This window comes from Platichthys flesus, chromosome 22, assembly GCF_949316205.1.
Source record: "Platichthys flesus chromosome 22, fPlaFle2.1, whole genome shotgun sequence".
Lineage (NCBI taxonomy): Eukaryota > Metazoa > Chordata > Actinopteri > Pleuronectiformes > Pleuronectidae > Platichthys > Platichthys flesus.
Genome location: NC_084966.1, coordinates 192,268 through 208,308, shown reverse-complemented (window position 1 = coordinate 208,308; position 16,041 = coordinate 192,268). Strand labels below are relative to the sequence as shown.

Here is a 16,041-nt window from a genome sequence, read left to right as displayed (position 1 = left end):
CTGAAGTAGAAAGTAAAAGACTTGAAGTTCACCGCAATGAGTGCGTTAGTTTGATTCCCTGTGAGCAGCACTGACCCGTTGCTCTGGTGCAAGGCGGCTCTGACACTCATCCACTCCAGCAGCTTAACAAATAGGATTAGAGCAAAGAGAGAAAAGTCTCCTCCATCTGCTCACCTGGGAGGAAGCAGACGTCAGGACCGTCCGGCTCTGAGAACGTCCCTCTGTGTCCTCACGTCTTCCAGCATGCTGCGCTCAGAGGGACACGGATGAGTGTGGGCAGGACGCCGTGAGGACGTGGACGTAACCAGCAGCCAGCCCGGGCCCGCAGCTTTGAGGAGACTTGAGAAATGTCAGGAGGGTTTGGGAGGATGGCGCTGTGGGCGCTCGGCGCCCTGCTGCTCTCAGGGTACATGTACATGGACACAGGTTGGTTTCAAGTTTTTGAATCACTAGTTACTAACATGTCTGTGGTGGAAGAACTATTCAAATCATTTACTCATGTAAAAGTAGAAATACATAGACGTGAAATACTCAGTAAGAGTAAGACTCAAGTCCTAGATTGTAAATCCTACTTAAGTAGAAGTGGTGTATCATCGACATATACTTCAAGTATTGTAGTAAAAGTACATCGTGGGATGGAACAAAGTTCATAATAGAAAAACTGAGATCAGTAAATGAAACTTTTTTAATCTTCAGTTCATTTTCTGTGGTTCTATCTTCCTGAGTTTGACAGATTTGATGATCAAGTTATAAATGAAACCACTTTTCCTCTTTGGAGACAAAATGTTCAGGTTAATCAATCATCAACGAGAAAATCAACCTGCAACAGTTTTGATAAAGACATAATCCAGAACATTCTTCAGACTCCACTTTCACCCATGTGAAGTTTTAGTTGCATTGATGTAAATCAGCTGTTTTATTATTCAAATAATTTAAATTCATAGATTAAAAACAACGTAGAGAAGTTTAATGTTGAGCTGATTGTCTCGGGACTTCCTGATGCAGAAGCTGCTCATGAGCTGAGGGAGGATTGGCAGGACGGAGGCTGGGACGACTCGCCCCTGGTCTCAGACCAGCTTCTTCAGGGACGACGCGTCGCTTTGACTCGGAGGAAGAGGAACATCCTGTTTCCCAGCGGAGTCCAGCTGTGCACTCAGGAGACGCTGGACCAGGCCGTCGCCAACCATCTCAAATACTTTCACCTCAGAGGTTCGTCAAGTTTCTCCAGCTTCCTTCAAATGATCTCTGAGAATATTTCAGGTCATAAATAATTTGTGTCTTTGAGGTGTTTCGCTGAAGCCGTGATGCAAACGCACTCACGAGCTTAATCTGCAAGTCTGCCATCATTAAAGGTCCCAGAGGTCAGAGGTCATGCAGAGCTACTGTGAAAACGTGACCTTAACAGGTCGTGAGTCTCAGCTTCCATCTCCAGTGTGTAGGAACCAAAGCCAGCTTCAGTTGTGTGTCTGTGTTGTGTGTTGTAGTGTGTCAGGAGACGGTGTGGGAGGCCTTTAAGATCTTCTGGGACCGGCTGCCGGATCGGGACGACTACCAGGACCGGGTGAGTCGCTGCGTGGACGGCTCCGCCAGCGCCATGGACATCGGCAGCTTCTTCAGCCAATCAGAGGAGCACATCAGCCTCATCAAGAGTGTGAGTGGTTCCCTCAAACGTTTACTCCTCATGTGCAACCAGCAACTGGCTCTTTAAAACTTAAGGTTAAACAAATATTAGTTTCTCTGAATATTACTTTATTCTCACACTGAACTGTAAATATGCAGAGATGGACTGATGAGTGACATCATGTAAACCCCGCCTCCACCTCAAGTATGAATACATAAATGAGAAATCCTGTAAATTCATTTCACATTTAGTAAAAGGTAAATGGAGCTAAAGTTTATAATCATGATATAATCTCCATGTATGTGAGTGATGGTAATATGAACTATGCTGTCTAGGGAGATGATGTCATGTTTCATAAGAGTAAAGATAGAACCTGGTTATAACACACGACTTGATGTGCTAGCCTCAGTTAGCCTGTTAGCATCAGGAGCAGGTGAACTCTGACCTTTGACCTGTTGCTGTCTTACAGAGGGTCGCCCTGGCAACTTCGTTAAACAGGTCAGTGACGTTGTTGTGTTGTTGTTGTGTTGTTGTGTTGTTGTGCTGTTGTGTTGTTGTGCTGTTGTGTTGTTCATAAACCTTTACAAATACTGATTTAACCTTCGTTTAGTGACAAGTGTCGGAACTGCTTTTCTTTAAAATGTCTCGAGACAGAATTACGTCTAGAATATATAACACTGATTACTTATCATATAACCTTATACATACAGATAATAAATACCGTCCCTAACATTATGGAGCATTGACCTTAGAGAATATTTAAAATACAAAGTGCTGCACAGCTCAGATAATAGAGGCTGGTTTGTTTCACATGAACGTTGTGTCCTCGTCTGAGGAGAACACACAATGTGTTAAACTCCTGTGATGAGTTCAAGCTGGTTGTGTATTGACTCGTGTGTTTCATCACCTGCTGCAGCGCGCCCGCCCCCCCCGGCCCTCCTCCATGCAGGTAGGCCTGCAGCACCCAGCACCCCCACCCACAGAGCTGAGACAGCAGCTCAATCTCACAATATCACACAGCTCTATTATAAATATGTCTGCTATACAAGTATAAGATATAAACATTTGTATTTTAAACAACTGTAGAAACATGAGTCCAGGGAGGCTGCTCTCATGAGTCCTGCTGTCGAGCTCAAGTGTTGAGTGTGAGCAGTGTGTTTGTGTTTCTTTGTGAGGCTTGTTGAGCGTTTATTACGCTTGTGTGGTCAATTTGTGCTGTAAAAACATGTCTTGGTCCAGATGTGGCTGCGTTTTGATGCATTTAAAGAGGAATGTCAACCATTTCAAAGCTTCACAGATGTTTTCTCTTTCGGCAGCTAATAGGACTCCATGTTTGTTTATGTGCGACTTACTGCAGCTTAATTGTTGATGGATGTTACAAATCCTCTGGGATTCGTCCAGAGTCATTATCGAAAACACAAAGTGTTGTTGAACAGAGCGATCACAGGAAAACTTGAAATGGATGAAACTTCCCTCTGAAATTATATTATTCTGCTTTTATCGATAATCATCTAATTTCACTGATGTTTGTTTAAAGTTTGAGTCTGAGATGAGAATTCGGACACTTTTATTAACTTTATTTATTTGACTATTATTGATTTATGACATTAATCACTGGTGTTTAAAACCACAAAACATCTGTTTTCATGATTGATGAATTATGAGTTTAACCTAACAGCCTCAGTCTGAAACAGACTCGAATGCACAGGTGTCTCTGTTTTCTCAAACCTTTCTTGTCTCTGGGTTTGTCCCGCAGCTCTGAGACAACATCCGTCCAGGCTGGAGACTCGCTGACGGACACAGGTAAACAAAGAGAGAATCTTTTCTTCTTCACAGCTCTAATTGAGACTGTGAACCACGTAGAAGAAACAAAGGCGACACTTTAACAAAGGAAGAATCTTTAACGATCATTATGATTGAAATTATACCTCAAGCTCAAAGCTACTAGATCTGAAACATTTGATCAGAAGATTTTTCTTCTTGATTCTCAACATTTGGGTTGATGCAGTGAACCTGAACCTTTAAGCACCTCATCCAGATTCCAGAGTTCCACAGTTACCTTGATAGATCTCAATCTGCAATAGTTTTGCTGAGAGAATTAACCAGACCACAGCCGCGTGGTAGCATCTAATCACTGACCATCTGGTGACCTAATGAAAACCTTCCTCCCTGATGGAGAACGACTTAAAGAAGAAGCAGCTACACAAAATGAAATGTCCGTCCAAGTGCAGAGAGCGTCCCCCGGCTGACACCCCTCTGTCTGAGCGGCTGATTCCCGTCACACGCTCTGCGCTCAGAATAGACCTGTAAGCCTATTTACAGGCAGAAGTCTGGTCAGACGGGACTGAGTGGTGTCAGGACGTGAGATCACTGCACTTCTCTCTCTTTACCAGCTCGCCTCTCGATTCAAAGTTTGATTTATGGTCTAATCTGCATCATGTGCATCCGACACCAGGTCTTCAAGTTCCTCCCCCAATTAGTACATGAGCTACAAAGACATGATTCAACATGGAGTTTTATCATGTTTGACCAAAACCATATCAATGATAGCTTTTTCCAGACTACGTTCATATATATTTAAATATATCATATTCTACCCAGAATGTTGCTCTGACATCACAGACACTTCACAGATAACAGCTGGGACGACCCTGAAGGACGTTAGTCCACGATCTTATGTTTCAATGTTTAAACATTAATTGGTGTCATGAATATTTCTGAGTTGCTCTTATGAATTACAAGGACACACTGTCTCATGGGCCGTAGAGGGTCAGAGCCCCCCCCGGTCCATCAGATGATCTTACAGATGCTTGACTCTCCTGTTAACGGTATAAAGGGGTGGAGTTCACAGACATTCAGGTCCTCATTCTGTCCTTCTCTCCGGGTTCTCTCCTCTGACAGCGGGGGATGTTGTCGTCATTGGGTCGATTCCACCTTCAGTCATCGCTGAGATTCCCACAGAGTCTGAAGAAGAGGATGTTGCTGAGGTCATTGACTCTGCTACCCACATGCCTTTGGTTGGACAAGAAGAAAAGCCTGTCCCAGATACAAGCAAGGAGGAGACTGAAGAGAATTTAACTCCTACTGATCTGGATGTACCCGACTCAGAGGTGATTGAAGAAGTCACCCCTGTCGGTGAAGAGCCACCTTTGGAAGTTGTCGCTGAAGAGCTCCTCACAGAAGCTACTGTTATGGTTCTTACAAAGCCCACAACAGTACCTGCTACAGAAGCTGTCACAGTGCAGGATCTAGAGCAGCAGGAGACTCCAGAGCTTGGTGCTGAGGCTCCGTCAGAAGTAATTTTGGAGGCAATCCAAGAGACAACAGTCATGTTTAGCCAAGAAGAAGAAGAAATCCCAGACAAGTCTTTAGAAATCCCCCTGAGGGTAACTTCAGCTGATAATGTTTTCGAGGAACCCACTGAAACAGAACAAGCTGAAGCAGTTCTTGAAGAACCTGAAGTGGACGTCCACAAATCACCAGAAGTTGTAGAAGTTAGTCAAGAAACAAGGGAAGTCCGCACAGAGCCAATCCCAGCTGTGACTCCAGAACAAGAACCTGACTCAAGCATAGAAACAGAAGTTCCATCTCAGTCCTATATTCTGGTGACAACGGTCAGGGTCAACGTAAAAGCCAGTGAAGATACTGAAGAGGACCAAACACCAGAAGACCAACTGACGACTCAGTTTACTCCAAATGCAACAGACAAGCCAGAGGAGGAGGTAGAAGTAGGAATCAAACATGAAGAACCCATAGATGTTAGCAAAGCTGCTGTTCAATTGGAGGCTCCTGCATTAGAAACAGCGAGTGAAAACCTACATGAGGAAGCAGGGGGTGCTGTGGGGACTGTAGAAGCTCAACTAGAGTTTATTAAAGAAGGAGAAGAAGAGCCAGTGAAACTAGCAGATACAAATGAAAAAGATGAAGAACCAACTGAAGAAAGACCTGAGGCACCTGCGGATCCTGTAGATGAAATAACACCTGAAGAAGATACAGAGCCCACAGAGGAACCAGTAGGAGAACCAGAACGTGTCGAGGGTATTGCCAAAGAGAAGAAACCTACAGTAGAAGAGGAGCATGAAGTAGTACCTGATAATTTTATTACATCTGTGTCTGATGAGACAACCGAGGAAGAACCAGGAGCAGGACAAACCAAGCCCCAAGTTACAGAGGAGATGACGTCCCAGGTCCCTGCAGAGTCTCATGAGGAGAGGACTTTGGTTGTTGTTGATCCAGAGGACACAGAAGAAGCATCTGAACTTCCAGGAGGCTCAGAGTTTGAAATCATTTCAGAAATCACAGAGGAGGATGCCACCCAGTTGACTTCAAGTGAGGTCCCAGAACCTGGATACGCTCCTGCAGCTGAGGAAGATATTTCCTCAGAGGGTCCAAGGGAAATATCCCCAGAAGTTGTGACTCACATTCAGCCAGGTAGGATTTCAGAGGTGGAATCTTCTGAGGAGGTCATGCCAGAGTCTCATGAAGACGTTGTCCCAGAAGCTGCACCTGAGGAAGACAGAGCACCAAGTGGGGACAGCATCCATGATGCTCCATCCGAGGTTCCACGAGAGAAGGTGGAAAGGATCTCTGTTGATGTTACAGCAGAAGATACAGGCACTCTAGATAAAGTGTATTCGGAGTCCTCAGAGGAAATCCCTCCAGAAGCTGTGGTCGGTATACCTGCAGAGAGTACCCAGGGTACTGCCTCTGAGGAGGCCCCCCCTGGCACATCTTTGGAAGTCACGACCAAGTACATAGTGGAGTACAACAATGGAAACTTCCCTGATACAACAGAGAGGCCTCCTGACGTAGATGACAGCTTACTGGAGGAGGAGGAGAACTCGGTAAGCAGACGTGGTTCAGTGGTTGAAGGTTAGACAACACTGTTGATGAGAAACCAAACACGAGTTCTTTGTGTTTCACTTCCTTCCTGTTCAGATCGGCAACGAGATCGACGACACGCTGCTGCGGCCCCCCCGGCCCCTGAAGGACCAGGTGGTGGAGCTGAGCATCAAGCTGAGAGGAGAAACCTACCACGACGCTCTGAGGGATCCCAGCAGCTTCCACTACCAGCAGCTGGCCAAGCACTTCACCCGCAAGGTCAGAGCAGGTTCACTCAGTGACCATCACCACATCCATTTGGTGATGGTCGGTTTAAAAGACAACACAACAATCCAGAAAATGACCTTTTGTATCATTGTGCTCGTTAAACGTTCAGTGGATACGTTTCTAACACTAACTCCACATGTGGAGAATCACAACCAGAACCTAGAGTTGAGTAAGAAGGGCTGATGTTGTTATTGTGGAGTTTCTTCAGAATCCTTGTCGTCATGTTATTTAGCAGAGCTGAGCTGTGGGGTGTTTGTGTGATTTCTGTGGTTGCCTCCTCCTCCTCCTCCTCTTCTTCACTCCTCTCCCCCCGCTCTGACGTCCAGCTCGTTTCCAAACTGACCGGCTTTGTGGTTTCCTACAAACTGCAGACTCAGGAGTTTGGCTTTGAGCGGCCTTGCCTGTTTTTCCCGCGTTAGGATCTTCACGCTGTGAAGCTCCTCGGCCCGATGGTCTGTGAGAGAGCTGGAAAACTCAGAGCACTTCGCTGGAAGAGCAGTGACTCACTTCGACTCAGTGGAAAAACAAGATGTGCCAGGAAAGCAGAGAGCGCCGGTGTGTTCCCGTACCGCTGAGAGGTTTTCAGCCGCGGTGACGCGGGACGCCAGTTTATGGTTTGAGTGTCGGGGTCAGGTCGTTAATGAGGCCACATGAAGTGGAGAACAGACTAATAGGAACAGCAGGAGGCGGCGGAGGAGCAGAGTGAAGCTTCAGGCTCTGAGACCCGAGAAAGAAACGACTTCAACAGCTGATTCCACCAGAGACACAATCTGCTCCGACAACTCAACGCTCGTTCTTTAGAATCATGGAAACGATTAAATCTGCATCATAACAACATCTGGTGACGGAGACACACCACATCTGTATTCAACCAGAGAATCAATTAAAAGACCTCCAGCTCTCCGTCATGTGTTCATTCTTCTTCTGTCTTTGTCTCTAAAGACGTCAGCGTTTCTGTTGTTTCTCACTGATAATAAACAAGTAAACGTTCATCTTGTAAAATCCACAAGACAAAGTGAAATCTGACTCTGGGTCAGGGGTCAAACTCTCACCTGCAGCCCTGTGACCTGTGAACCTGACTTCCTGTTTCTAACTCGCAGATTGAAGACGCCTTTGAGAGGCTGCCGGGCTTCAAGGACGTGTACGTGGTGGAGTTCAGGTGATTTTTAAATTAATCTGAAAATGTTTTTAACTTGTTTAAATATAGAATCATTTGAAACCTGATTGTTTCTCTATGATTCTGTGTCTGTTCTCAGACCACAGAAGGACCTGGAGCGGTGAGTTCTCACTTTCACACACTTCTTCACAAAAGACTCCAGTTATCCCTGTGGCTCACGATAATTGCCTTTATTTTGAAAGACCAGGAGCTGATGGCTTTTATTTTGACAGTTTTACTGAATGTGAACAGATACAGTATAAGAAGCAGACGGAGTGTTTCTGTCTTTTCAGTTTTCTCTTTCTGTTGAGATTGTGAGATTAAGTGGAAACCTCTGAATCTCTGAGTTTTGACTCTGACTTGTCTCAGAGGATTTGTGTCCTCGTGGCCTTGTCCTCGGAGACGCCTCCCTCGTAAAGCCCCTTTCACCTGCAGTAAATAACGGCTCTGCTGCCACCCTGCTCTAATTTCCACTAATGTCCTTAACAATAGTCAATCACCTCTTAAGTGAGTTAAGTCGCCCGCTGCTCGCCGGCCACCTGCAGCTGCTGCAGGATTACTGTCAAAGGTTGTACGCCCCCCCCGACTCTGAACTCAGAGTGGAGTCCTCCTGGAGCTCGAGGCTCGGAGCCGCAGCAGGAGAACCACAGGTCAACCCCATCGTTGTATATCAGGTCCTTAGAACATGTGGAAGCACCATCATCAGGAAATCTCTTCAACCTAATGATGTAGAGAACATCTGATTGAACTTCAGTGAACGTTGAGGATCTGATTTCTACACGAGATTCGATTGTCCAAAGAAAAGTCAAAGATCGAATAAAGAAGGACTCAGTTTTACAGACGACAGTATGCTGACAGTACGTCTGCATCGTAGACTGAACTCGGATGAGATGCACATGTTTCCAGTTCAGACTCTCCAGACACTTTGACTCGTCTTCTTGCTCCTCAGAGGTTTGGTCGTCCTGGTCCACTACGCCATCACGCTGGAGGTGGACAGCGGCGGCGTTCCCAACGACACGCTGGACTTCATCTCCTTGCAGAACAATCTGGTGGAGAAGAATTACCCTGGAGCCGCCGAGCAGCCCACCGTCGTCTACACCATCACTGACTTCCGTAACTACATCACTGAGGCGCTGCACAAAGACAACTTCATGAGCAACAGCAGCCTGGAGACGCAGGGGGACCCTCTGCAGCTGGAGAACGGTACGTTCCCCGACACGCTCCATGCATCCTCAGGTAAACGTTGACTCTAACAGGCTGTGATCTTTCTGCAGCCGAGAACCTGCTGCTCTCTGTGAAACCCACGAGTCGACCAGACAACTCCTTCGACAACATGGTGAGTCTGACACACGGAGAAGAAATCACACTGCTGAATGTTTCATTAAGAAGACAGGACTCAAACCTTTTCATGTTTATACTTTAAAACCTGTTGATGAATGAAGTGGACCGAAAGAAAATCGAGCTAAAGCAGAAGCAACAAACTCTTTGAATCTGTTTTCAGGATAATGTCCTGGCAGCAGAGAAGCCTCCCGACGCTCCGAGTCATGAGGAGGAAGGAAGAAATGTTTTTCTGAAGAAGGACGACTTCCTGTTTGACCCCGTTGATCCGTGGAAAGGTCCTCAGACTGGGGGGGTGAGCGAGAATGACGTCTTCACGTTTGAGGAGAGCTCGGCTCCTCTGGCGCCCGATGAATTCCCCGATAAGACGTCGGACCTGGAGTCCCTGGATGAAGAGAGTGAGTCCATGAAAAGAACAGACTTCATGACACTGGTTTTATACGAGTCATGAATCATGAGTTTGAATCTAAATCTAAAAGGAAACTTGAAATGACATTTTACTGAAGGTTTGAGAGCTCTCATGAGAGTTGTATGAGGATTGACGTCTGGTCTCAGTTTTCTCACTGGGATGTGAAAACACTTCCTGCTAGATCCTGATAGTAAAGCTCTCCACGTGTTTTCTGCTTTACAGATCATGTATTTATTGGAGATGAGGGATTTCTTCTCAATAATGCTCCTGGTGCTAGAGACGATTCCTCCAGAGGGGACCATGCTGTCAGTGCTGGAAGCTCCTCAGCCACTACCCCTCCACCGCTGAGTCCTCAGAAGGGCTCTGAGAACTCCATGGACGATGGGTCTGGTTCTGGTTCCTCTGGAGCCGGACAGGGAGCTGATATCTGGTCCTGGCAGCTCTCTGTGACCTCGGGTGGGACTGGCAGCCTGGAGATGCTACCACCTCCTGATCTGGAGGAGACTGATGAGGAGGATGAAGACCAGGATGAGCAAGGGGTTGTTGTTGTTGAGTCTCTGAAAAAGGAGGAAGGTGATTTGGTTGCAATGGGAGTAGAACTCACAAATGCTCCTCATTTGTGGACAACAACAGCTCCTGCTTTTGAGGAGTCAGTGCAGGATGGAGGCCTTGAGAAACCTTTCCTGGATGAAGTCCTGGTAACGCCGCACATCAGCACCGATCCACGGTTCTCAACCACAACCCAAGCTCCTGTGTTCTCACCCAGAGGAACATTGACTGTTGAACTTTCAGTACAAACGTTTGAAGCGTCTGGAGTCTACGATGTGTATTCCCTGACAGAACCACATGTAACTATCGTGCCAGGCAGAGATTCTCCTGAACTTGAATCTTGGACTCGTGAGGCGCCGTTTCATTTTGGACCAACTGATTCATCAGTCAATCTTCAAGAAACCACTGAAGTGGTGGAAGTAACTACAGCAGCAGAAGATGCACCTGAGAGCAACCGGGTTGAAGGGATTCTGGCGCCTGTGGTTCCTGATACTGAAGCCCTTTGGACCGAAGAGTCTCCGACCTTCGAAGAAGTCCATGCAGTCACAGAACCTAGCTTTGCTATCATCACTGAACTGTCAGAACTTGAGGTTCTCACAGAAAAACCCAAACTGCTGCTGCCAGAACCTGCAGATCACCATGAGGTTGAGATTTTAGAAGAGCAGCACATCGGCACCTCTGATCCTACATCGACAGCAGCAGCAGCGCCGGCGGCCGAGGCTCTGGACAGTGACCTGCTAGCGGATGAAGTCATGGTCGTCACCACAACCACCGCTGCTCCCGTCTCGACCACATCCATCAACTCAGACCACAGCATCGCACTCTCGCCTGAGAAAGACTCTCCGTTTACTCGTGTGTCGGATTCAGCGCCGGAAGACGAGGACCTGATTCAACATGAACACCTCAACCTTGAAGATTCAGATGAAGTTCCAATAAGCTTTCCATCTCCAGACGTTACTGGTTCACCACCAACAGTGGTGGCTGTAAAAGAAAAAGACAGTTCTCCAACTGTTGGTTCCAAACCGCTGCCAGGTGCTTCGGCACAGGGTCACGACATTGACTCAACCTTGACAGATGCTCTGAAAGAGGAAGTAGATACTGACATCCTCCAAACATCTCCGTCCTCCCTTCAGAAAGTCATCGCTCCTGCTGCTGAGATCCAGACGTCTGAGCACGATGTCCCTGATGTGCCGAGCATCGACGTCAGCTTCGACGTGTTCCAGTATGACGGAATCGCGACGGAAGGCGACAGCAGTGGTTTCTCCAGTGGCACTCAGGGGTCCGATCTGGATGCCATCGCATTACCATCCCAACCTGCCAGGGATCTAACCGTGTTCTTCAGCCTGAGGGTGACCAACATGGCGTTCTCCATGGACCTGTTTAACAAGAGCTCCCCTGAGTACAAGGCCCTGGAGCAACGCTTCATGCAACTGGTGTGAACTTTAAGGATCTTCTACATTTATATTTGAAGTTTCCGACATACAGTTCTTCTTACATGTCTTTGTCTTAACCTCACAGCTGGTCCCGTACCTGCAGTCCAACCTGAACAACTTCCAGAACCTGGAGATTCTCAACTTCAGGAATGGCAGCATCGTGGTGAACAGCAGGATGAAGTTTGGTAAGCCGGTTCCCAGAGGCGTCACCAACGTCGTCTACCTGATCCTGGAGGACTTCGCTAACACCGCCTACCAGACCATGAACTTGGACATCGACAAGTACTCGCTGGACGTGGAATCAGGTAAAGTTAGACCTAATACACAGAATCCATCATCAGAGAAGAGTTTGAGCTGAAGTCATCATGTTGGTGAACAGTGTTGGTGCAAGGCCGCGTTGTTGAAGGAAGTCGTTCGTGCTTGTCGGCTGGTTTGAGTTTCTGTGGTCAGGTGTAAAACCTGAGCTCACCTGTCTGAGAGGAGCGTGAGGAAGAGGAGGAAGAGGAGGAAGAGGAGGCAGTGAATCACTGTGACATTGAACCCAATGGTTTCTCCAGCTGAGGCCGTTCGGTCACTTCCTCCTGCACGTCCGTCTCTGCTGAGCCGCAGCTCTTTAATCCGTCTGAGCCAATCAGAGCCGCTCCTGACGGCTGACCGCTCTAATCTGCAGCAGTGAGTCATGTTCACTACGCGGGAGGGTTTCCACCACGGTCATCAGACCTTTCAGAATAAAACCACTGCACTCGTACGAGTGAGGATCAATGTGACTCATCTCAACTTTTCTTTTGTTTTTTATTACAGAGCAAATATCAGCTGTCGTCCACAGAACTTTGATAAAAGTGTCCGACTTATTTTGGTGTCATTAGAAGTTGTTTCAGAAAACTCCTAACAGGACTTGCTCCTCCTCTTCCTGTCAGGTGACCGAGCCGATCCCTGTAAGTTCCAGGCCTGTAACGAGTTTTCCAGATGTATGGTGAACCGGTGGTCGGGCGAGGCCGAGTGCGTCTGTGACGCCGGGTATCTGAGCGTGGACGGTCTGCCTTGTCAGAGCGTCTGTGACGTGCAACACGATTTTTGCCTCAATGACGGAAAATGTGACATCATCCCTGGCAAGGGCGCCATCTGCAGGTCAGAGGAGGTGTTACACTGTGTGGTCTTATAGTATATATAGTATATCGGGAATCGAACCTGTGTCTTTCTCCTGCAGATGTCGAGTTGGAGAGAACTGGTGGTACCGTGGTGAGCACTGTGAGGAGTACGTCTCCGAGCCGCTGGTGGTGGGCATCGCCATCGCCTCAGTGGCAGGCTTCCTCCTGGTGTCGGCCGGAATCATCTTCTTCCTGGCGCGGACGCTGCGAGAGCAGTACGACGCCGAGGACACGGAGGACCCAGTGAGGTGAGCGGCCATCTTCACGTCCACATTCACTTCTCATTCAACAGAAGCAGCTTTAAGAAATGTTAACAAGTAGGCTTCCGAGGGAATCTAACATGTCCCCCGCTCTAGACGTGGAGACAGTTTGCCGACGCTGGAACGGGCCACCAAGTTCAACCCGATGCTGGAGAGCGAGCCCGTCACCGCCCAGTACTACCGGCGCTATGACCACGACTTGCCTCAGTTCTACCCCGGCCGTGACCCGCCCCCCCCCGAGCTCAGCGGCTCGGCCAGCGCCGACGGCTCCAAAGAGCTGAACAGCGGCGAGATACAGAACCTCTACCAGAACACCGCGCTCAGCAGAGAGGTGAGCGCGGTTCATTGTTCATGACATTCTGGGTTAGGGTTATGTTGATGAAGATGAACTGATGATCAGGTTTGTGTTAAACTCACAGAGAGAGAGAGAGCGAGAGAGAGAGCGAGAGAGAGAGCGAGAGAGAGAGAGAGAGAGAGAGAGAGAGAGAGAGAGAGAGAGAGAGAGAGAGAGAGAGAGAGAGAGAGAGAGAGAGAGAGAGAGAGAGAGAGAGAGAGAGAGAGAGAGAGAGAGAGAGAGAGAGAGAGAGAGAGAGAGAGAGAGAGAGAGAGAGAGAGAGAGAGGTTCAGTCCATATTATGTTCATATTTAAATGATCATTGTTTATGTTTGCAACGATATTGTGGGGGACATTCTGTAGATGGGGTCCAGACCCCCCTGTCCCCCTCTGGACACCCGGCCATGCGTCTCTGTGAGTTCTGACAGTTTCTCACCTGAAGTGGTTTGACCTCTGACCTCTGCAGGAGATCCAGGAGCGCCTGAGGATTATCGAGTTGTGGTCCAAGGATCAACACTTTGCAGACTTTGTGCAACAGACTCAAGTGTGAGTGATTTGATATTTTTTATTTATATGTTCAGATATATACATTCATAGTTAAAAATGTAAATTAGTATCTAATATACATATTAAATCTGTATATTAGAAACCATTCCAAACTGCTCCTGTTCTAAATATGAAAGATAAACTGATGAATAATTAAAATGTAAAACGTCATTAAGAGTAAAACTTCTGGATTTCTTTTAGATCAAGAAATATGATTCAAGTAATAAATTAAAACAGTTATTGGTTTACAATGTTGAATGAAACTAAACACTTAAATGACTATTAAATAAAAATACTCATATACTATACTATAATAATCTATAACCAATATATATATAATCTCTTAACCAACTGTAACTGTCTGATGGGTTGTTGTTGTCGTTGACGTTGTTGTTGTTGACCAGGTTCCTGGAGAGAAGAGGAAGCTCCACCACCTAGAGAGCAGAGTGATGGAGAGAGCTCAGGTATCGAACACGTCACTGTTCTTATAAGTGGTTCAACCGCATCTCCAACAGGTCAAGAGAGATGCCGTCTAGAGGCTGGAGATGGAGCTGCTGCTTGTCCACTTGTGTTGACCTGAGTTTGTTTGTTTACCTGTTTGTTTACAGAATCCTGCCTTTGTCTGTGACTCGAGGAGGGGGGAGGGGCTTGTGGTCTGTCACCTCGCTGCGTCTCATTGGCCGGAGCAGAGGTGACGAGCTGCTGAATCTTGGGACTCTTTCTATTGAACCTGACGTGAACTCTGACCCCTACAGGGTCGTCTGTTCCTCTGACCTTTGACCTTTGTGTGTACATGCTTAAACGCTTCAGTCAGTTTCTGTCTTACTCTTCATCTTCCGCCTCAACTCACCGTTTCTGTTTGCGTCTCGACCCGCACGTCCTCGCTGTCGCAGAGAAGGAAGAGCTTCAGACCTCGTGATTGGTCGTGACAGAAAGGCCGTGCCCTGGTCGGGACTCCTCCCCATCAGTGCCTTTGCCGCTTCTCTGGGATTTGATGCTTTGAACCTCAGATACCTGGACGTTAAAAACCGGTGTTTCCGTGACTCCACGACAACTCGACCAGTAAACCGCCTGTTTCCTCTCCTGTGTTCAGTCAGCTGCTTAACGAACCAATGTTTACATTTCTCTGCTGGAGTGTAACCGATGTGTGGCATGTGTAGCATGTGTAGCATATGTAGCATGTGTAGCATGTGTAGCATGTGTAGCCAGAAGGTAACACAATGAATGTTCGCAACAGGAAACGTCCCGATGTTCGTGAGCTACGGAAGACGAGTCTTGCCACAAGAAACTGAATCTTTTCTTGTGGCACGACTCCTCTTCGGTATTTATGTTTCCGATGTTTCTGATGCTTCTAGGAAACGTTGAACGTGAATTTATACGCTGATGATATTCTCTTGTTTGTGCACAACGACCATCTGGTTTGTAAAAGCTACGACCTTGTTCCCGCAGGTTACAAAGGAAACGATCCGAGCGTTTAAAACAATAAAAGAGTTCAAACCGATCGAGAGGAAGAAGATTTCAAACGTTCAAGAACATTTTGTGTAGAAAATCAGATATTTGTGTTGTTTCTTTAAAATCTGTGTTTTTATTAGACGTCTAAGACACGACAAACAGGGACTCCTCCGCAGGTCACGTGTGTGTGTGTGTGTGTGTGTGTTGTGTGCACGTGCGCGGCCTCTTTCCTTTGTGGTGTTTTCTATTGTGTTTTATAAACTGTTTGTCTGATTAGAACAAAACTAAAACTGTGTAAAACTGACGCACTCACTTTTTTTAAATAAAAAGACGATATTTTGTACAGAGTCGTCTGAAGGGAGTCAAACATCTGTCACATGTTCCTCACGTGTCGTGTGTTCCTCATCACACGTGTGTGGATCCGTTTGCTACCGACAGCTCAGCTCCGTCGATTCTCTGGAAACTTTCACTGTTTGGTTCTCAGAGGAATGTGAGTTCAACAAATACACCGGACTCCAGCTGTCAATCACAGCGACCTGATGACAGCACAGTGTGTAAATAAAGGTTTGAGGATCAGGTTGTCATCACCGAGACGTGAGGCCGAGGTCACACTGCTCCTCCTCATCATCTTCATCCTCTTCTTCTCTTTGCTCTTGTTGCGTTCATTTCTTTCTTTTTAATATTTT

General features: G+C 47.0%; 1 protein-coding gene across 1 annotated transcript; it reads left to right on the top strand.

Moving 5' to 3' along the window:
- Positions 1-368: 368 nt before the first annotated feature.
- On the top strand, positions 369-15,698 carry impg2b (interphotoreceptor matrix proteoglycan 2b). The gene is made up of 20 exons (XM_062381105.1): positions 369-426; positions 1,006-1,209; positions 1,485-1,651; positions 2,091-2,119; positions 3,378-3,424; positions 4,523-6,465; positions 6,560-6,721; positions 7,831-7,889; positions 7,987-8,007; positions 8,836-9,089; positions 9,161-9,222; positions 9,388-9,622; positions 9,856-11,615; positions 11,701-11,920; positions 12,533-12,743; positions 12,823-13,011; positions 13,120-13,354; positions 13,824-13,903; positions 14,308-14,367; positions 14,512-15,698. The coding sequence occupies exons 1-19, from the start codon at positions 369-371 to the stop codon at positions 14,339-14,341; spliced, it is 5,970 nt and encodes a 1,989-aa protein (XP_062237089.1). The 3' UTR covers positions 14,342-14,367; positions 14,512-15,698.
- The last annotated feature ends 343 nt before the right edge of the window (positions 15,699-16,041 follow it).